Source organism: Nycticebus coucang, chromosome 18 (assembly GCF_027406575.1).
Source record: "Nycticebus coucang isolate mNycCou1 chromosome 18, mNycCou1.pri, whole genome shotgun sequence".
In the NCBI taxonomy this organism is placed as follows: Eukaryota; Metazoa; Chordata; class Mammalia; order Primates; family Lorisidae; genus Nycticebus; species Nycticebus coucang.
This window is the reverse complement of record NC_069797.1, coordinates 50181111-50202973: the sequence shown is the minus strand read 5'-3', so window position 1 is coordinate 50202973 and position 21863 is coordinate 50181111. Positions and strand designations below refer to the sequence as shown.

Genomic DNA, 21863 nt, shown 5'->3' with positions numbered 1-21863 from the left:
AGTGGACAGGAGTGAGTGTGTAAGTTTCATGCGGAGGCCTTACATGTTCTGACCCCCACCACGAGAAGTGGTAGCCCTGGATTTCCTCTTGCCATTGTCAACCTGTAGACCTAGGAAGCAGAGCTACCTCAGACAACCCACAGCTACAGCAGTGAGAAACCAATGCTCCTTGCTCATTCATTCTGCAGAAGTTGCTGACTTATACAGCTGCTTCCTAGGTATGCGTCTTGGGTCAAATGACTTCACTTCTTGGAAACTTGGTTTTCTTATCTGTGCCCAGGAGATAGCAACTGTGCCTGCTCTGAAAGACTGCTTTGTACAGATGAGGTGAGGTGGTGCCAGGAGAGCACAGAGTGCAGAGTGTTGCGCACGCTCAGTTAGCATCGCCTCCCTGCTCAGGTTACAGGTGGGAGCCGCATCTGAGCAAGCAGGGCAGACTGAAGCTCTGGGCGGTGTGATTCTGGGTGGCAGAGGCAGGATGGGCTGGCTGGGAGGTGGAGAGCGGTGAAGGTCAGCTGTCTCTGAGTAGTGTGGCTGAAGTGGCAGTGGGTGCTGGAGTGTTGATCTCTAGTTTTCAACTAGAGCTATGGAAGCAGCATACCCCAACAGGTGCCCCTGAGCAGGTGGCCTTGTTTTCATCTGGACTTGAGTTCAGGGACTAATGACAACATCGCCTGCTTCCGCTTGCACAGCTTGGGAGGTACTCCCACCCACTGGCTGTGTCCTAGTGAATGGCTCCCCTTCTTGCTACTGGCCAACCTTCACTGCCTCAGGGAGCTTAGCTGCTGCTCCCACTGAGCAAATCAACCCCTCTCTGACACAGCGCCCGGGCACAACAGTGCCGAGGCCACTGCCAGGGATCGGGCGTCATTATCTGTGCAGTGCTGCTCCCTTCAGGTATGTGACAAAGGTCACCTCAGGGGACACCTCCATTATTCCCTGCCAAATTGTAAGAGCACAGAGTTTCTGTTAGTACGGGGCCTAAAGCAGTTACCTCTCCCCAGGCAGGCCAGGGGCTCCTTATCTTTCATTAGCTCCCTTTTCTTTTCCAGACAGGCACCGAGGAAGAGGGGGTCAGGAGAAGAGAGGAGGTGCCGCCTCTCTCTGGCTGCATTTCCAGGGATGTGTCCGCAGAGGTGGGGAGAGGGGTTGCACGTGTGCCTGCCTGACTTCCGCATCAACTCCTTGGCACAGCTCAGGCTTGAGATCGGGCTCCAGCACATCTTTCCAGCTACTCTCTGTCATTGCTCCTACAGGTGGCCATGCTCCCCTCCATTCACTCAGCCATTGACAGGGCTTGTTGGGTGTGCTCCATCCATCCCAGGCACTGAGAGGAACAGCTCGTAAAGATAGCAGGTGCTTCCTGCTGCCTCTTCAGAGTCCTTCAGTGCTCCGAGTTTCGTGTATGCACCTCCCTCTGTCTACAAAGCTTCGTTTGCCTGCCATCTTCCCTCCTATCCCTTTCTCCTCTCTGGGTAGCTGCCACATCACTTAATATTAACCAGACGGGGATTGGGGGAAGGCCCACCGAGGGTTGGCTCTACACATGGCAATCTGTTAGATTGTGTGTTGGGGCTGTATGTGTGATTTCATGGCTTTTTGTGGTCTCTAAACTGCAAATCCAAGATGACGTGAACACATCTTATTTAATTTTCATGCTTTTTTAATCAAAAAATTTAAAAGAATAATAATCTTTTATGGGCGGTTATAAATGTTCTATTTACACACAAGACAGCCCTAACTCCCTTCACTGAGCACTCCGAGTTTGTGCTTGGAGAGGGCTCCACCGCATACTGATGAGGAAGGGCGGGCACAAGGTATTAGGACGACTTCATTCTTTTGGAAGATGTCTGTCTAGGTCAGTGGTTCTCAACCTTCCTAATGCCGTGACCCTTTAATACAGTTCCTCATGTTGTGGTGACCCCCAAGCATAAAATTATTTCCATACACCTGTATTTGTGTGGGGTCTATGTCATAGTTTTAGGTGATCCTTCTGAAAGAGTTGTTCCACTCCCCAAGGGATTGTGACCCACAGGCTGAGAACCGCTGATCTAGGTGGAGTGTGCTTCTCCTGGTTCATTCTTCACTGCAGATGGGAGAGACTTGGTGGTGAGCACCTTGGGGGTAGGGCTGGTCTCTGGGCCATCTTTAGATCTCTGGAGCCTCGCCTGGTGTTCACTATGGGGCAGGTGTGAAGGAAATGTTTGTTGAATGAATGAGTAAAGGAAAGAGGGGAGGGCTCTGCCTGCTCTCCCTCCCACAGTTCAAGGTGAGAGCTGTACCAAGTCTTTTTCACATCAGTGGTAAACATCATCCCTTCTCCCAGCTCGGGAAGGGCACACAAGAGTCTGTGAGGTCTGGGAAAGTTTGCAGGCTGTCTGAGGTTGGGAACATCGGTATTCACCCATTGCTTCGTTCAGAATCCTGGATTTAGAGAGACTTTAGAAACCTGAAGCTCAACTTTTTTTGCTTTTCAGAGGAGGAAACAGAGTTAACATGAGGAAGCTCCTGGAGGAAGAACAAAGGCAACACTTCAATCCCAGTTTCCTGCCCAGTGCTGATTCGGTAAAAAGAAACCTCCTTGTACTGATTCCTTTCCCCTCTTGATGTATGAGGTAGCACACACTTTCCCCCAATTTTACAACTCCTGGGATTGCTGTGGATGGTAGAGCAGCCTCTTTTCTCTTCTCTGCTATAGGAGTCAGGGGCTAAAACAGTCTGTCAACCCAAGGAAGCCAGACAGAGTCTGGGCCACATGTGTGGATGAAAAAAGATGCCATCTTGTCTCTGCCTGGGAGACCCAGCTATGGAGAGGGAGAGACCTGGTCTAGTTGAAGCCTCTGTAAGGTTTGAGGTTGTATCCACAGTACTTGGTGATATCTTTTCAATCATATCACTGGGAAAGCCCCAACATGGTGAAATCTGCCAGCCACAAGAGTCCCCCAGCTCATTATCAATCCATGGGATAAAGATGACCATCACCATCACAATCATTTTATCACCTTAGACAGGCGTAGATGACAACAGCACCCCTGGGACTTTTGTTTGAAATGCACTGCTGCTTAGGTAACCCTGACTCTCCACAGAATTTCAGGATCATGAAGCTGAAAGGGCCCCCAAGAGATCACTAGTTCTGGCTTCCTGCCTTTATAGAATAGATGCTGTAGAAGAAATTGAACCAAACTTACTTTTATAGGTTATTCTTGTGATAGTATCTCTGTTGAGCATTCGATTAAGAAATGGATTTGATGAATCAGAAACCTAGAGGAGAAAAGGAAATATTAATGACAGGGCATCACTCTCACCCCACATCGTCCGTCATTCATTCATATTTACAGAGTGCCTACCATGTACCAAACACTGCGATGGCTGGAACTTCAGAGATCTAAGACACAGACCTAAAACCCTCGAAGAACTCCCAGACTAGAGAAGAAAGGCAAGTAAAGAAATGATTCTGACCTCGTGTGAAGAGTGCGATGATAGTCAGAGGGGCAAGGCTGTTAGAGGCGGAGCCCCTATCACCTGGGGGACCTGGGCAGCTGAGGCCCGGAGCTGAGTAGATGGGTAGACCTTAACCACGTGTTTTGGTGGTAGAGTATAGAGAAGGAAGAAAGTCAAGGTCATGTTAGGACCTTTAAATGTTATTCTTTAGTAATGAGGAACTATTCAAGGGTTTCAAGTGAGGGGAAAGGAACCAGTGGCATGTTAGGAAGGGGTCGTTTATCTAGGCAGGGTGAGTACTTAGGATAGAGACATCAGGAGATGGGGGAAAAGCTCTAAAATGTCATATAGTAACTTATTACAATAGAATCTACATTGACCACCTCCTTAAGTCGATCTAATTTTCAGAGACCGGACATCTACCATGTACTCAATGGAAGTTCCTTATATTGACCAGTTTGTTCCAGTCCCTTGGGTGGTCAGCTTACAGAGAGTCTACTGTACATCACTGCTCATTATTACATGAATTGATTCGATGCCATTCAATCGACCATCTATCCAATAAATGTTGTCAGAGTGCCTGTTATAGGCCAAACATTGTACCAGATGTTCAAGGATCAGTTGCTATTTTATGCCTAAGTTCTTATATCTCCAAATTCTTTCTCTGGGAGAAGCCAAGCTTCAGGGGGCTTAAGTCAGGGAACCACCACTTAGGAGATTGTGAGGTGGCCCCCTGTAAGAGGACTTTCTTAACAACCCCCTTTTTTCAAAACCCTGCCTTTTCTGAGGTACCATTTTTATCCTAGTCGTTTCTTTCCTATCTTGCTTAGCTCTGTAATTTATGCCTCAGCTGCTAATCGGATGTTGTGACACATCAACATTTTAAATCTGATGTATTCTGAGGGTTGGAACAATTGCGCAGGTGATTATTATTATTAGATAAGCAACAGGTGATTTTAGCTCAGAGAAAGCACAGACTGTTTATTTTCTCTCCATCTGTCTCTCTTTTTGCAGAGTTTCCTGGGCGTGTGTGGTGAGAAGCACACCAAGGGGAGCTTGGGGAGTGACAATGCCTGATGGAGATAAGAGAGTCCATCCCGAGAGGGAGAAAAGTCCCAAATCGAACGCTGTTGCTTCCTGGAAACCGGAGTGCTAAATTCAGCTGTTACATTGACACCCTCTGCAGCCATTTAAAAGACAGCCTGAAGCTTCCTGTTTGTGCTGATGCACCTCAAAAGAAGGTTGGCCAAAAATATACTGTCCTGGCAGATAAGGAATCTGCCTCACGCCTTGACCACTGGCCTTGGGATCCCGGTACCTGGTGAGTCTGGGCAGCACTAATGATGGGACCAGCCTCTTTGGAGCTGATTAAAAATAATTGAAAAATTTCCAGTGTGCACACAGATGATTTGTGGGCTCCAGTGTGTTGGGTGTGTGGGTGAAATGTGGACTTGGTGTAAGTGAGCTTAAGTGGTAAGTTAATGGTGTATGAGTGAGCAGCAATTATAACCAAATCCCAGTTCCCTGTGGTCATGAGAAGGAGGGAAATTAGGGGAGGACAGAGATAAATAAAACCAACAGATAAACAGGTGTGTCTTTTCAAACAATAACTGCAAACTTTCTGTGGGTCAGCTTTTGGCCAGGGTAATATCTCTGGGGCTGAGGTCCCTGGATGTGGGGCTTCTCATCTCCTGTTCCTGCCTTCTCTGCAGGGAGGTGGGAAGGGGCAGAGGAGGGGAGGACAATCAAAGAGGCTCCACATGCTGAGAGACTCGGGGCTCTGCTCACCTCACTTTGGGTACCAGTGCCTGGATCCTGTGCTCAATCACTGTTTTGAGATGGGGGAAAAGGTAAATCATAGCTTGGACAACTTGCTGGGAAGTTGATGATGTGGGAGTAGATTATGTGGAATAAAGATAGAAACACTGTGGCTTATTTTGAAATCTAGCCAGGAAGCTTCAGGTTAGCTCAGGGAAAGAATAGAGGGGCCCAAGAAGATGGAGGAGCTAGCTGCTGTCACTCCACTGACTTTAGGGTCTCCAGGGCACATCAGTCTCTCCCAACAGCCAGCAGGGAAGTAGCCAGGACCCACAAACCCAGGCTGTTAGCTGTGATCTCAGTGGGAGCGAACATTTCTGTAGACCTTGTGAAAGATGCCAGTAGCTTGCTGTCGAGGGAGCTGGCTTCTAGCATGTACCCATCACTCTTTCAGCTGTACGTAACCTGCCTGCACTTCCAAGATGGCACTCATTGACTCAGGAGAAGTCAGGGGCCGGGATGGAGACACCCTCCAGAGGACAGCAACCTTTGGGTTGGTCTGTAGGAGTTACTCATGGAAGTGTTTGCTTCAGGGAGGTTGAGATCTTGGACTCTAGTGACAATATTGTGACATATCTGCAAGCTTCACCACAAGGAGCATGGCCCAGGTTGACACACCAATTCGTGACTGGGGTGGACTAGGGATACAGGCATCCGCCTTCTGTTTGTGAGTAGCCTGGGGGTGGGAGGAAGTTTTGAAATGGTGTTTTCTCTCCTCTTGCCCTCAGTGACTTTCCCCTAGCTATCCTGGGCGGGTGGCTAGCAGGGAATAAGATCAAGAGTATTAAAATTAAGTGAGACTGGTTCCCTCTCCTACTGGGCTCTTATGAACCACCTGAACTTGGGAACGTCCAGGGTTCTCTGGGCCATGCTTCTTAGCTATAGGATGTGGACACTTATGCCCAGCCCATAAGTTAAAAGACAAAACAGATGTCAAGTACATATTACAGTGCATAGCATTCAGAAATCTGTTATTCCAGAGTCTGTGGTGATGCCAAGAGATACAGAGAAGGGACCAGATAGATCTGTGTGAGGACAAATTTCCTTTGAGATGTCAAGTGCCAAGAAAGCACGAAAGCCTAAAAATCTGCTTCTTTGGACAAATATCCCTTCATGTCTTTGCTAATGACAAACTAGAAGAGTTTGGGATTTTCATGGATATGCCTGCCCAGAGATAGCTCTGCCCTAAGCTGACCTGGTGAAGGTGGGGGTCTGGAGAGCATGTCCAGGAAGGGCCACGCACCTGTTGGACAGGGGATGCTTTTGGGGAGGGGGAGAGAGTAGAACCCAGGTACATTCTCCTGAGTAACGATGATGCCATCATGAGGGCTCTGTTAGGATTCCCTGTGAGGCCAATGCCGGGTCCTATTGATCATTTTTATCAAATTCCAAGTTCTGGCTGCAACTTCTCCTGGGTCTAGCCTAGTGACTGCTACCTTTTGGAACTGCCACCTATTGCCAATTTAGACAATTTTTTTCCAATTGGAAAGGCAATTTATTTTTTGGTTTTCATTTTTTCAAAATAGTTGCACATCTGCGTTACTCTACATTTGTCAAAATGTCAAAGGTAATTGTTATTTTTTAAACAAATTGCAATTTGCTTGGTTGGAGATTTTATGCTATTGCTGTTGACCCTTAAGAGATTCAGAGCCTCCTTAAAATCTCCTAAAGTCAGCGTGGGTGACCTCTGCGTTGTTTTCTCTGGGATGTTTATGAGTGAGCGAGGAAGCTGAAGCTGGGAGCCATTGTGGAGAAGCCAGGAGGGGAAGTTTAGTGCTTGGAGGGGAGGGACATCTCGCCTTTCCTTTGCCTGTCTGAGGGGTAGCTGAGTAATAAACAAGCATTTAATCCTGGGGGGCGGGATTACATGCCTCTGGTCCTCCTGCACCAGGCAGGTGCTGAATCCTACGCACGGATCTAGCATGCGTAGGATTCAGCACCTGCCTAGTGCCCTTTTTCTTTCTAGAACAGAAGGTACCTGAGTTCTTAGCCCTGATGCTCCAAGAGGGAGCTCATCGTTTTTGCTTCTTTGCACAGGGCACCTCATTTCTCGTAAATCACATATATGTAAAAGCTTTTCTTAGGCATGACATGGATGGACATTGCCTCTTTGAATTAGAGACTGTGAAGTCATATTCTGATTGGGGTGAGGATGGTGGAAAGAGAAGAAGGAAGGAATGCAAGAGACTTACTTTGATAAATATAGAAACTACCACCAATCCGTTTGGACTCTTTGCAGCTTCCGTCACATTTGTGTATAGCTCATGGTTATAGTGGATGAGCTGCACCTGGAAAGGGGGAAAAACAAAAATAAGAGCAACAATCCAGGATTGAAAGGCAGGACGTGTAGCATCTGCCCCCACAGAGGGTGAGCAGCAACATATAAAACAAGTGGGAGGATAAATTTTGAGTTGAATGGATTTCAGAGGGATAAGTGTGTGTCAAATGCACCTGCACGCACGCACAGATACACACACATACTAAAATCCCCACACATGTGTGCAAATGTTTTCTGGTAACAAGCATACTTTTTTTTCCTCTGATTTCACATCGTATTACAAACCTATAGTAATCAAAACTGGTATTAAAACAACTCATAGACCAATGAAACAGAATTGAGCGCCTAGAAATAGATGCACACATATCTGGCCAACTACTCTTGGACAGGGCCCCCCAAAATACACAATATGGAAAAACTGCATTTCCACATGCAAAAGAATGACATTGTATTCCTATCTTACCACCACTCAGAAAGATTAACTTGAAATGAATTAAAGACTTAAATACAAGATCTGAAAGCGTACAACTCTTAGAATGAAACATAGGTGGAGAATCTCTATGACATTGATCTTGGCACTGATTTATTTTATTTTATTATAAACTAACACAAGAGTTACATTGTTAACAAGCATACTTTTAATGAGTTCAGTGCCCATCTGGCTCTGTGTTCTGTCCCAGGACATTTCCCCTGAAATGTGTGTTTCTTGAGTTTTCCTTACTAGGAAAGGAACTGCCCTGCAGGGGAGGAGGTATTTTTCCTGATGTACTAAGGAAGGCCACTGGCAGCAAGTAAATCTTCCTCGCAGCCTTGGGGCAAACAGGTCCTGAGTCAGCCCAGGGGCTGTGTGTGCAGACTGGCCGGCCTGCAAGAAGCGGTGGCTCTGATGGCCCCGCTCCTTGGGTTGTACAGGTCTTCACTTCCTCCTCATTCAACAAATAATGGTGCTCTAGGAAACTGAGGCAGGACGACTGCTTGAGCTCAGGAGTTTGAGACCAGCCTGAGCAAGAGCAAGACCCCATCTCTACTAAAACTAGAAAGACTTAGCCAGGCATGGTGGTGCACACCTATAGTCCCAGCTACTCCAGAGACTGAGGCAAGCAGACAGCTTGAGCCCAAGAGTTTGAGGTTGCTGAAAGAAAGAAAAAAGAAAAAGGGAGAAAAAGGAAAAAACACCAAGGATCGGTGATATATATATATCTGTTCAACCATCATCCCGGACTAGGGCTCCAGTGAACTAGAACTAGATTTTCCCTCCGTTACTTAATTTTTAGATCTTCAGTCTAATGCTTTCCCAGCTGAGATATTTCGGTGGGCGTTACTTAATTTTTAAAACTCCTTTTTACATATTGTGACTCAATAGCACACACATTCAAAGCAATGCTTCATCTGTTTTTAGCCACATGATCAAGTTACCCACATCACTGAGACTCAGTTGCTTTCTCGAAAAATGGGTATGATTATCTCTCCTTGGAATTCATTTTGGGCCTGTGGTTTAAAATAGATTTTTTTAAACAGTATCGAAGTGTAACTTTTGAAAACAAATTAAAAATATATGAGTAAAAAAGAAAAGCAGTAGCCTTCCGCACCTTTTTCTAATTCTAACCCAAGCCATAGGACCATTAAAAGTTCAGTGTATATACGTCCAGATACTTTTTTGTGCTTATAAATCACACATGCATACACACATAGGGTTTAACAAATAATAGAAAAAGAATCATGACTAGTTATTATTCTGAAATTGATTTTTTTAAATTTAAGAATAGTTTGTGACTATCTTTTTACGTTGATTCATATAGAGCTCCCTATGTTCTTAACAGCTATAGCATTCTCTGTGGCAAGAACGACCCGTAACATATTTAGCTGTCCTCTCACTGGCTTTCAAGTTTCCATTTTTTGGGGTCTCTGATAATGTCACAGCAAGTACATCATCATGTCTTTCCATGTGGGGCTGGTGTTGTCCACGGGCTGATTCGAGAACTGATTAAGGTGGTACGTTTAAAAGTGATTTGTGAGTCTGCAAGCATGAGAATTCATGATTGCCAATAGCCTGTATTGTATTAAAAAAAGAGAGACGGTTCGAGTTCTAGAAGTTGAGAAAGGCAATGATCAAAAAAGGTGTTTTTCTTTGAACTTGGAACAAACTATCTCTAATGCAGTGGTTTGCAACTTTCACTCTGTGTCCAGATCACCTGGCACTTTTAAAGCCTGCCTATGCCCCCTTCAATTCTGATTTAATCCGTGTGGGGTGGGAACCAGACACTGGTATTTGTTAAAAGCGCTCCCGCTGGAGGGAACCAGGGCACATAACCAATGAGTATCAGTATCTCATCACTGCCCTCTCAGATGGGACACTGATGCTCCCTTGAGCCTGAGAATGCCCTGAACATCCCAAGTCAGTGTGGCTTCTAAAGGAGAAAGTGACTGTTACTGTTGCTTATGGCTCCTTCGCTTGTGAGTTTTGCTAATGGAGACAGATGGTCATACAGCAGCCCGGCCACTATGCCATCAGAAGGGCAACCAAAGGCTGAGGATTCTGCAGGAACTTTGCATGTCAAAGGCCTTGTTCTTTCATACAACCAGGACTTTTTGCAGTGGAGAAGTGTTGCCATGTGAAGAGGCCAGGAGCTGGGGGGGTCCTTACACATTCAACCTTCCTCCCCTCCAGTTGAGTAAGCTTCTCAAACAAAACAAAACACTTCTGCCATCTGCTAAGATCTTCCCACTGATCTGGGTAACCTACAAAACCAGCTGGGGACATGCCAGGGCTTCTAGAGATGCCTTGAAGTTGCAGAGTGTTCTGAACACTAGGCAGGAGGTGAGGGGGAGTGAAAGGCACTCTAGTGAAGGGATTCTTCTTCCAACTTATAAGCAAGAAGAAGGCTCCTGGGCCAGGGGCTGAACCCAAGGGTGAGATTCTGTCAGGGGGCTGAGCCTGTGGGAAGGGGCCGGTGAATTCTGGAGTGAGGCTTCGCTCTACTTTTTGGTTTAGCTAACATGTTTAGAATTTTGATCTGGAGTCTTGCCTCCTCTTTGTCCCAAGGTGAACTGGCTGTGATTCTGATGTCATGAACTTAACTTTCCATCAGTGGTTGCTTGACGGACTGTCTGTCCTGTCACGGTGAACCATAGGAAATTGACCTTGTGACCTACAGAAATGATTATTTTGTAATGTTAATGTATTCTTGAATAAAGCTATTCTGAAGACACCTTCCCAGCCCAGCCCCCAGTGAGATAACAGTGCCTTGCGACTCAATGTGTGGTCTAAAGACCAGCCACAGCATCTGGGAGCTCAAATCTTGGGCGGTGCCTGTGGCTCCACATGCTGGAGGTGGCGGGTTCAAACCCAGCCCCGGCCAAAAACTGCAAAAAAAAGAATCTAGACTCCCCCTCCCAGACATCCTGGATGAGCTGTGCATTCTAACAGATTCCTGGTGATTCGGAGACTCATTAAGGCTGGAGGAGCGCTGTTTTAGCAGATGCTGTTGGCTGGTGAGCAGAGCCCTCTTTTGTCTGCCTGTTTCCCTTCTCTGTTTCAGTTGGGCTGGGTTCAGGGGTACATGCATCACGTTTGTTGGAAGACAGGCCGACCTCATAGGAGGTCTGGGATCACAGTGACAAGAAGGGCTTTGAGCAGGGGAATGAGACAATCAGCATGATGAGGGCAGATGAAGCGGCGGGGGTGGGGTGGGTGGGTCCTAGAGCTGAGGGAGGGAGGGCCATAATTACTGGGGGATGGCTATTAAGGCAGAGAGGTGCTCCATTGCACTTGCTGGGGTGTGGTGAGGAGGCAGCAGGAGATACCTCAGGCCACAAAACATCAAGGAGAATCACAGGAGAGAGCTTGGCAGTGGTACAATTTGACTTCCAAGAGAAGAGGGAAAGATAACCTGGGGCCTGCACCCGTTCACACACCAACAGCAGGACCTACCCATGAAAAAGTGCCACTTCCCAGCCATGGTCTCTCAGGTCCCTGACACAGCAGTCACAGTTTCTGCAGCTGTTACGTTTGTTCTTCCTCAGACAGGCCCAGTGGCACCAACAAGGACCTGCTAACCACTCACACGTGCACAGGTCGGGTTATGGGGGGGGGGGTCTGGGCTCCAGGAGCAGCACTGTGCAAATCACATCCTGCTAGGGAGACGGTATCAGATTGGCAGGTGGGTTCCAATGGGATGCCATGGATTATTTCTTGCCATTTATTGGTAACACTTTAAAACCCAAACCCCTACAAAATCAGAATTTTGAATAACTTGGATGAACTTTAAGTTGCAGATTAACTGAGCCCCAACTTTGGGGCTTACGCAGGGTAATCGGAGTGTCTGACATGAAATAGGTGATCGATAATGAATTGTTCGGCCGCCTGAGCCAGGTGAGCCCATTGGACTAAAACTAAAGAGACAGTGTTGAAACTGCTTATGAGACCAAACTCTCTGGGGTTAATCATGAGTTGATAATAAAACACCGAGTTCAATATGCATTAAGGAGATGCACCCGGGCTTCTGCTAGTTGAGTTAGAATTCCCATGTGGAAGACCCAAGCCTGGATGCCTAGAAGTTATTTTATAACTTAATTTTTTTCTTAATTTTTGATGACTATCTCCTAGAGAAGCTTTCCGGAAATGCAAGACTGACAAGTGGCAGAAAGAAATAAACGTGCTGTTGGTCTTTCCATGATGCTCAGATGCAGCAGGTGCCACACTCAGCGCACCATCTGTGTCTGAGTCCCCCGTGACTGGAGGTGACTCGTCCTTGTGTGTCATTAGCTTGAACCTTGTGTTCCTATTCCAGAAATAGTGCCTCACCTCAATCCTTTCTATAGTCCTGTAGGCCTGGGATTCATTTGTGTAACAAATATTTAAGGTCCAGCTATGTACTCAGGCCAGTTGGAATGACCGATAAAGTCTGTGCCCTCCTGGAGATAGTTTTAGATAATGTCAAGGATGGCTTTGAAGGAAACAAAGCAAGATTTTGGCTCACAAAGGGAAAGGTACTAGTGGAAAGAATGGGGGCGGGGTGTAGAAGTGGGGCCAAGATCTGGTGGTATAGGGTGAAGGCCTCACTGGGGAGGTAGCATTTGAGCTGAGTTCTTATAGCAAAGAGGGCATGGGGACATCCTACACAAAGCTCGCAGAGACCCCAGGCAGGGCAGAGAGCCTAAGGTGGGGACAAGTGGCTGAGAATGGTTGGCAAATGGATGAAGGGGCCTCTAGATGGGACGAGCTCATGTAGGGTTTTGTAGACCATGATGAGGAACTTTAATTTTATTCTAAATGCTACCAGGAAGTCATTGGTGCTAAGGGAGAAATTGATCCAATCTGCATTTTTAAAAGATCTTTCTGGCTGCTGAGGAGGGCAAAGTGGAGGCAGACAAGGCCTTGCTGACCCTTTCTGACCTTGCAGCTCAGTTGTGTCCTCACCTTCTCCAGGATACTCTGGAGTGCTCATGAATCGCTGACTCTGAGTGCCAAGTGCAACTCCTCTGTTCCCATGGCGCTCTCATCCAGGAGACAATAATGTAACATGAGCTTGTCAATTTTTCCTATGTATGGTGCCCTTTGAGGGGACCGCACATTCTCTTTATTTTAAACTCGGCCTTTACTTTTAGGTAAGCGTCTCAAAGGTGTGGATATCCATCATCATGTCCCTAGTCCTGTCATGGAATTAGCTCAGAGGTGTTGGCAATTGTTTGTTGAATGAATGCCGGATCTCACAGAGTCTTAGTCTCAGAAGGGGCCTTAGAGAAAACAGGTCGACCCTCTTCTTTTAAAAACGAAGAAACTGAGGATCAGACAGGATCTATGTCTTGCCCACCATTACATGGTTTTTCATCCACCCATTAATTCAACAAGTGTTTACTGAGCAACTACAAAGTGAGGGAAAGTGGTGCGATTGGAAGGGCGCAACAGCATGGAGAGCCTGGCAGGCAAAGCAGGGGGTCTGAATTCTATTCTAAGAGCAGTGGAGAATTTTGTTTATGTCCTAAAATTCTTTTAGGATCAAAGGCAAAACTTAACCAACGTCCCGTAATTGAAGTGAGGATTCTGACCACGATTGGCCTATGGTGACAAATAACTCGGCTTTCATGCAAATTAATACACAAGAAGTGACGTTTGCTACACAAGCAACCTAATCCAAGCAAGCTCCAAGTCCATAGCCCGTGTCCTTGTCATTAGTTAAGCTGGGAACAGTCTTGGTTGCACAGGCCTCAGAGTTCTCCCTTTGCAGTAGCGAGGTGACTCACTAGTGCGTGCCCAGGGCTGCTCGCTCACCCCATCCTGCCCCGGGAGAGCGACTGCTGTTTTCAGACCTGACATATATATCTTAGTTCGCCTTTCCCAGCATGATGCTCCATTAGCAGAAGCCCCTTAGAGCAGCTTTGTAATGGAAGACCACACACAGCATTCAGAGTGATAACCCACCACCTTATCTCAACTTAAATGCCTCGGTGGCTTCCTACTGCCTGTAAGATAAAGACCCACCTCTGAGCACCCTCCTTGTGTGGCCCAGACTTTTCCAACTGTGTCTCCTTGTTTTATGTGTTCTGGCCACAGTTACTCTCTGTCAGCTCCCTTGGACACCATGCTGCCTCCTTTTCTGGAGCCTGCACACATTCTGTTTCTTCTTAGAATCCCTTTCTCCCTTCCTTACTGCCTGATTTTTTTTTTTTTTTTTTTTTGAGATGGAGTCTCACTTTGTTGTCCTTGGTAGAGTGCTGTGGCACATAGCTCACAGCAACCTCAAATTTTGGGGCTCAAATGATCCTCTTGCCTCAGTCTCCTGAGTATCTGGGACTACAGGCACCTGCCACACTGCCCAGCTATTTTTAGAGATGAAGTCTCGCTTGTGTTCAGGTTGATCTCGAACTTCTGAGCTCAGGCAATCCACCTCCTTGGCCTCCTGGAGTGCTAGGATTACAGTTATAAGCCACTGTGCCTGGCTTCTGATTCTTATTTATAAATTCCTTTGGATCTTAGCTCACGGGTCCCCTATTGACAGACATCCCCATAACTCACTCTTATGGCACTCTGCTTTATTCTCCTTTGAAACACATGCCACATGGTTTTATTTCAACATTCATCATGTGATTGATTAATGCCCACTTCTTATGCTAGACTTTAAGCTTCACCTGGGCACAGTCTGTATCTCACTGGTCCCAATGACATCCCCAGTACCCAGCTTTGTACCTGGGTACATACGATGCATTAACAGTAGCAAGGTAGAAATAATCATTAAATGAATGAATGAAACAAAGCAGGCTGGTGATTATACTGTGAAATTTGATGGCTCATAGGGAAAAGCAAGACACTTGGCTGACCTGGTTAAGGGATGGTCTGGAATCTGAAGGGTATCTCTAATGGGCCAAGACACATTACAGACACATCCAGTATCACACTGGGCTGCATGAACTGCAAAGCCTGGCTTCACCCCTGGGTATCCTTGGGCAAGCTCCCTCGTAGCTATCAACAGGGATAGTAATACTAACAACCTCATAGAACTGTGGGGATGATTTTATGAGACAGAATACATAAATCAGTTAGCCCGGGGCCTGGCATGTAGTAAGAACTCCATCCTCAGCTATTATTATTGTAGTTGTTGTTGTGCTGTGTTTATTAAACAATCAGTAGGTAAAAGAGTCTTTGACTCCTGCAGAAATAGGTGTTAGGTATATACAGCAGCCTTTTCTAGATCCTGACTTTGAGTCTGTTTTCTCAAGGAAATTAAGGGAAAGTATTATCATCTATTGGACAGTACCCACTGTGTTCCAGACACTGGATGAGGTGAGAGCATTTAAAGAGAAATGCATTCCCAGTGGCGCATACCATAATTCAAAGGTCAGTAGACTTTTCTGTAAATAGCCAGGTAGTAAATATTTTTACCTGTGGTAGGCTATGTAGTTTTGGTCACAGCTATTCAACTTTGCTTTTATAGTATGAAAGCAGTCATTGCCAGCATATAAAAGAAAGGGGTGTGGCTGGGTTCAAATAAAACTTTATTTACAAAAACATGCTGTGATCTGGATTTAGTTGTGGCTGTAGTTTGCTGACCCCTATTTTAAGTTTGTGAGATGAATAATAACTTCCAGGGTGTATGTTTTCTAGTAAGTATTCTGGAAGATAGATACATGTTTAGAGAACCTAAGCATTAATCTCTTCCTTCCCTTTAAATGACAAGGATTACCATTGTTCCCTTTCTGTAGTCCTTTTAACTTTTCAAGATATATTCAACTTGAACCAGTTTAATTCCAGTCAATTTCTAGGTCCCAAGTGCCCACCCTATACCAGATCCCAGATGAATGCTATATATCCCATATCCTTGAGGAGCTCACCTCTATGACCCCAAAATAAGCAAAGGAAAAAACAAAGGCACAGAGAAGTTAAGCAACTCTCTTGAGGTCACACAGCCTAACAGTGACTGTGACCACTCTGGTCCACTTCACTTCTGAGTGTACAAACATTTTCTTTCCACAAAAAGGTAAAGAGGAAAGAAAAAGTGTTTTATATTTGAGAGGAGATCACATGTCAGCAGCTGTTGCCAGAGCAACAATTAAGAAGCTAGAATTTATTTACAGAAAGTCATTAACGAGTTAGTCTTTATGTGCAAGAGCACACATAGTCTGCAGAGAAGAACACGGTTTGCATTTACCAATCGCCCCCTTCTCACCCTCAGGTTGGGTATTATCACTGGGTACCTTGGGAACCTGTGCTGATTTTCAGAGTGAATGCTCCCACTCAGTGGTGTCCTGTAACCCAGGCTTCATCACTGATGCTCTCTTTTTCTCTGCAGGCACCTGTTTCCTCCCTATACTCCAGGGCCTCAAACTCATCCCATAGAAGAACAGAGTTCATTGGCTCTGAAGTCAAGTGTCCTGGGTTCAAGTCCTGGGTTACTGAATATTTTAGTCTCTTTGAGCTTCAGTATCTTCACATGCAAGGTTGTGATAACAATATAACCAGTGAAAGAATTGTGCTAATTATATGTGCTGAAATATATAAATGGGCTCAGGTGTGTCTGAGGTGGAAGCAGGCTTTGAATGCAGTGTCTGGCACAAAATATGCACTTATTAAGTAGGAGTGCATTGAGGGCAATGATTATAGAAAAGTCTGGCTGCTGGGGCTCAGCTAGAGGAAGTGAGAATCCGGTGATGAAGTCGCTTGTTAAGTTCCATAGGTAACCACAGAGTGAGGCCATTAGCTGTATTTGGACTGTATTTCTTGGGGACAGTGACCATATGTTACTCATTTTTGTACTGTCATACAATGCCAAGATTTTGGCAGTCTTTTCTTAGGATCATCATCATTGCTGAGAAAGACCTTGCCCCATGAAAACCACTGTACTGGTATGTCCAGGTCCTTTTTGTCAAGTTTTTGTTGACTACGCAATTCCAGAGCCCACATAAATAGTATTAATGAAGGCTCATTTTGTTTTAATTATTGTAGAGGTATAATATTAGGTCATTCCTTTGAATTAAGGCAAGAATTATTTTCCTGCTTCTCCTATCCACAAAAACTTCTACCCACAAAAAAGCCTTGGTTCAGGAAAGATGTTTGGAGAACACTTAGAGATCTAAAAATAGACCTGCCATTCGATCCTACAATTCCTCTACTAGGTATATATCCAGAAGACCAAAAATCACAACAAAGATATTTGTACCAGAATGTTTATTGCCACCCAATTCATAATTGCTAAGTCATGGAAGAAGCCCAAGTGCCCATCGACCCATGAATGGATCAGTAAATTGTGGTATATGTACACCATGGAATATTATGCAGCCTTAAAGAAAGATGGAGACTTTACCTCTTACATGTTTACATGGATGGAGCTGGAACATATTCTTCTTAGCAAAGTATCTTAAGAATGGAAGAAAAAGTATTCAATGTACTGAGCCCTCCTATGAAACTAATTTATAGTTTTCACATGAAAGCTATAACCCAGTTATAACCTAAGAATATGGGGAAAGGGGAAAGGGAGGGGAAGGGGGAGGATAGGTGGAGGAGGGGTAATTGATGGGACCACACCTATTGTGCATCTTACAAGGGTACATGTGAAACTTAGTAAATGTAGAATATAAATGTCTTAGCACAATAACTAAAAAAATGTCAGGAAGGCTATGTTAACCAGTGTGATGAAAATATGTCAAATGGCATATAAAACCAGTGTATGGTGCCCCATGATTACATTAATGTACACAGCTATGATTTAATAAAAAAAAAAAAAAGCCTTGGTTCAGGTGGGTTTACAGGTATGTTCCAGCAGATTTTTGAGGGGAAGATGGGCCAATATGTCTTATAATCATATGCAAAAATTAATTGAATTATAAAGTAATAAATTAATACTAGCTAATGGAAAATGTTGTGTTAAAAATAATTTTACAATAACCAAGAAGGGTTCGTGAGTTAAGAGTGGTGAACCAATAAAGAAATCTTCCAGTGGGATCTAGCACATCAGTGGAATGAAGTAGAAAAGAAATAACAGCATTTCCACAGGGAATACCTACATCTCGTCACATCTAACCAAATTACTTCTCATGTCAGTACAAGGACCTGGCTTTAACAGTTGGCTTTGCTGACTTAAATGATATTATGGGTAGTTCTTATGTCTTGTAGGCATAGAAGAAACTATTAACAAGTTACTTCTGTTTGTTTTTCAGGCTAAAATGACTTCGGTGTTGAACTGTAATAAAAGAAAAAAATATGATGTTTCAACCTGATGCCTGAGCTTTCGTCTTTCACCCAAGCACTGAGCTCTGGAAGGAACAAGGCAGGCATCCTCCAGGGGCCTACCAGGCAGTGTGGGCCAAAGCGAGTCTCTGGGAGGCCAAGAAAGGCTCTGAGAGTCTCAGCAACGCGGTAGCCAGAGTGCAACGTGATTGACTTTTCTGGGGACCACAATGGAAGGCTGTATCCTCTTACAGTTATTCATAAAGGCTTATGGCTCCATTAATTTAGATGTAACTGAGTTGAAGAAGAATGTGATTTGTCACACATGCAGAGGCAATGACCATCAAGACCTGCAGTGGACACACACTGAAGGCTTGACTGAGAAGACTTTCTAGCTTGCACTTCATAGTCCCCACCATGGAGGAAGGGAAGATTAAATCCTCCCACATCGCTTGCCAACGCTCCCTTATTCAGTTGGTGTTAATTTAGAAGAGTCATTTCAGGTGGCTACTCTCCTAACTGCCATATGAATGGAGAATAGAAACATAACATTTATTAGACAAGAAAGGAGGGTTTTCATTTTTGATTTCTCTGGTAAGTCAAGCCGCACAGCCATTTGGATAAAACATGGAAAAAACTAGGCTTGATTTTGTTCAGATCAGTTGCAGAAAGTGGATCCTTAATAAGGTCCCATCAGTTTGTGTGTTTCAAAACCATTCAATACCCATCCATGTCACCCCCAGGAGAACAACTGGGGAACAAGGGTAGAGAGAAAGGTGAGCCCTTGAACCGGGAGTCTGAGTGAGGAGTCAGAGGGCCTGGGCATTGTATCACAGTTCTACCAGTCACTAGTTGGATGTTCCTGCTGATTCACTGCCCCTTTTTTACCTTGGCGTCTTTATCTAAAAACATGGAGATTTTGAGACAGAGCCTCAAGCTGTTGCCCTGGGTAGAGTGTTGTGGCATCACAGCTCACAGCAACCTTCAACTCTTGGGCTCAAGAAATTCTCCTGCTTCTGCCTCCCAAGTAGCTGGGACTACAGGCGCCTGCCACAATGCCCGGCTATTTTTTGGTTGCAGCCGTCATTGTTTGGCGGGTCCAGGCTGGATTCTAACCCGCCAGCTCAGGTGGATGTGGCTGGTGCCTTAGCTGCTTGAGCCACAGGCACCAAGCCAGAGTAGGATTTTTTTATTCTTTAAAAAAAATAATAAAATATTGGTGGGGAGTATAGAAGGTTGTCTCCTGAGTTCCCATCCAAGTCAATTAAGTTATTGTCACGTGTCACTTGACAATGAGGATACAGTCTGAGAAATGCATCCTTAGGTGACTGGGTCACGGTGTGATCACCTATGAGTGCACGTACACGGACCTAGATGGCACAGGCAGCTGCACACCGAGGGACCTGGTTCAGCCCATCCCTCCTAGGCTGAAAACTTGCACAGTGCGTGACTGTTGAACACTGCAGGCATTTGTAACACCATGGGAAACATTTGTGCACCTAGGCATATCTAAACATAGAAAAGGTCCAGTAAAAATATGGGACCACTGTCCCATCCACGAGGTATGTTATTGGCTAACATGTCATTATGCAATGCACGATTGTTTATTGAATCAGAAACAAATATTTAAGCTAAAGGTGCAGTAGGTAGCATGTTTATGCCTGTGGCTGCAAATGGATGACTGGGGTTGTATCAGAGGAGAAGGAGGCCGGGCAGGGAGCCAAAGAATTACGAGTGTGCAGGTCAGAAATATCCTGGGGCCTCCTGGTTGCCACTTTGTGACCTCCATTTGATCCAGGGGTGGGAAACCTGTGGTCTTCTGATTTCAAGATCAGAAGCACCAAAGGAGGCAAGGAAAGCTCTATCTCTCTCTGATGCACTTCTTTTAATAAAAGGATTCGTTCTATGAAATTTGGATTTAGTCGCTGCACTTAAGGACCTAGAAGACCAAAGTGGCCTTCAGGCTGCAGATGCCCCACCAAATTCCCACCCAAGGCTTCATTCATTTATTCTTAACAAACACTTGTGTTTCCCCTATGCTAGGCACTGTACTGGGCAAGAGGAGATAAAAGCGAGCAGACCTTAGAGGCAGGAGGAAGCACGTGTGCAGGTGCCCGTAGCATCTGGAAGCCCATGTATTAGAGGAAAAGGCTGGACCCAGAAGGGAAGGGGATGAGGGCAGGGTGACCTTGGAGAAATAGGTAGGGACAGACCCCATCCAGTCTTGAAGACCCTGGTAAGAATGTTGCCTTATATTAAAAACAATGGAAAGTCTTCCAAAGTTTGAAGATAGAGAAGAAGGTATATGTGGAGGGGTGGGGGATGATGATGACATCACATCCGCCTTTGGTACAGATCACCCAACCAAAATCTATAGACAGAAGTGACCCTTTCCTGTAGCACATCTCCTTGGCGTGGTGTCCAACTCTTCCAGGAGCATCATTGCCAACTGCCCGCCAGCTGCCCCCTTCCTTTGCCTTTCCACAGCCTTCCAAAGTTCTTGGCGAGCTAGGCTTCCTAATCCTGGAGTCAAACCACCCAAATTTAATAACGTAACTGCTGTTGACAAGTTACAAGTTGAATATCTGCCTAAGTATTTAAATCATAAAAGGCATCACAAATTATTTAGTGATTTTTTTTCTGAATAAAAAGGTGAACAAGAGAGTGATGTATCAATTCAGGTGTAAAGGGAATGGGAGACTCCACTGGGGGGAAAAAAAAAACAACAAAAAACAAGCCTCTGAAAAATTGGGGGAAGTATTTACGAAGATTAGGAAAGATGAGTGATGAGTACAAAACAGCTTTTGGCAAACGCAGAAGAGCATTAGCTTACTTCAAGAAATGAGATCTATTTCATCCAATTATTGGAAAATAAATGGCAGAAAATACCAAGAAAAGGCCTCATGCTCATGTGGACAAGTACAAAAGTAATAATTGAGGAACTAATTTGAATGATCCAGGGAGAACATGCTGATTCCAGCCCGTGACTGCAATTTAACGGGGAGCCAAATGCCACAGGGGCATCTGTCTTTAGGGTTCGTATGTGCCACATGAGGGTGGGGGGGTCCAGAGATACACCACATTGGAGGAGGAGGAAGGGATGGTGAGGATAACGGATGTGCTTTCCGGCCACATTGGCACAGTCTCAGAATCTAGCCCTCCCTCTGCACCCCAGCTGGTGTTTTTATTGACCGTGGAGCTGTAGACAGTTGAGTCTGGACCAGCCTTCACTGTGTGTGACTCTCCCATGCCTATAGGGCCTTTAGCACCTTCGCACCACTCCCATCAATTACTTGAAGTACCCTGTATCTTGATGACAATCTTAAATGCCTGTTACACATTTTAAAACAGTCCCCATAAGGGGTGCATGGGTGTGAGTGAGAACTGCAGGTACTGTCCAGACTGAGGGCTGAGAAGTCAGTTTCCTTGTCTGTAAATCGGAGGAATGATAGGGTTCTCATGCTGCCCATCTGTGCAATGCATCTTCCCAAAGCCTGCAGTTTCTGGGGTCAAGCAAAAATGACCTTGGGTTGTAACATCCTCCCTGTTGCACCTCTGTGTGGCCATTCCATACCAATTTCATGCAGGGTGCAGCTGGTTCCTTCCTCTCCTAGATTTTGCTTTACAGAGGGATCCTTTGAACTCGAGGTCACCTGGGGGTGACAG

General features: G+C 45.4%; 1 protein-coding gene across 1 annotated transcript in view; it reads right to left on the bottom strand.

Annotated features, from left to right (window-relative positions):
• The window catches only part of CA10 (carbonic anhydrase 10), a 524477-nt gene that overhangs the window by 14504 nt on the left and 488110 nt on the right, over positions 1-21863 (bottom strand). Inside the window, exons 5-6 of the mRNA XM_053570344.1 lie at positions 7452-7547; positions 3189-3261 (exon numbers count right to left, since the gene is read on the bottom strand). Coding sequence (XP_053426319.1) covers positions 3189-3261; positions 7452-7547 — 169 coding nt within the window. The remainder of the gene's footprint in view (positions 1-3188; positions 3262-7451; positions 7548-21863) is intronic.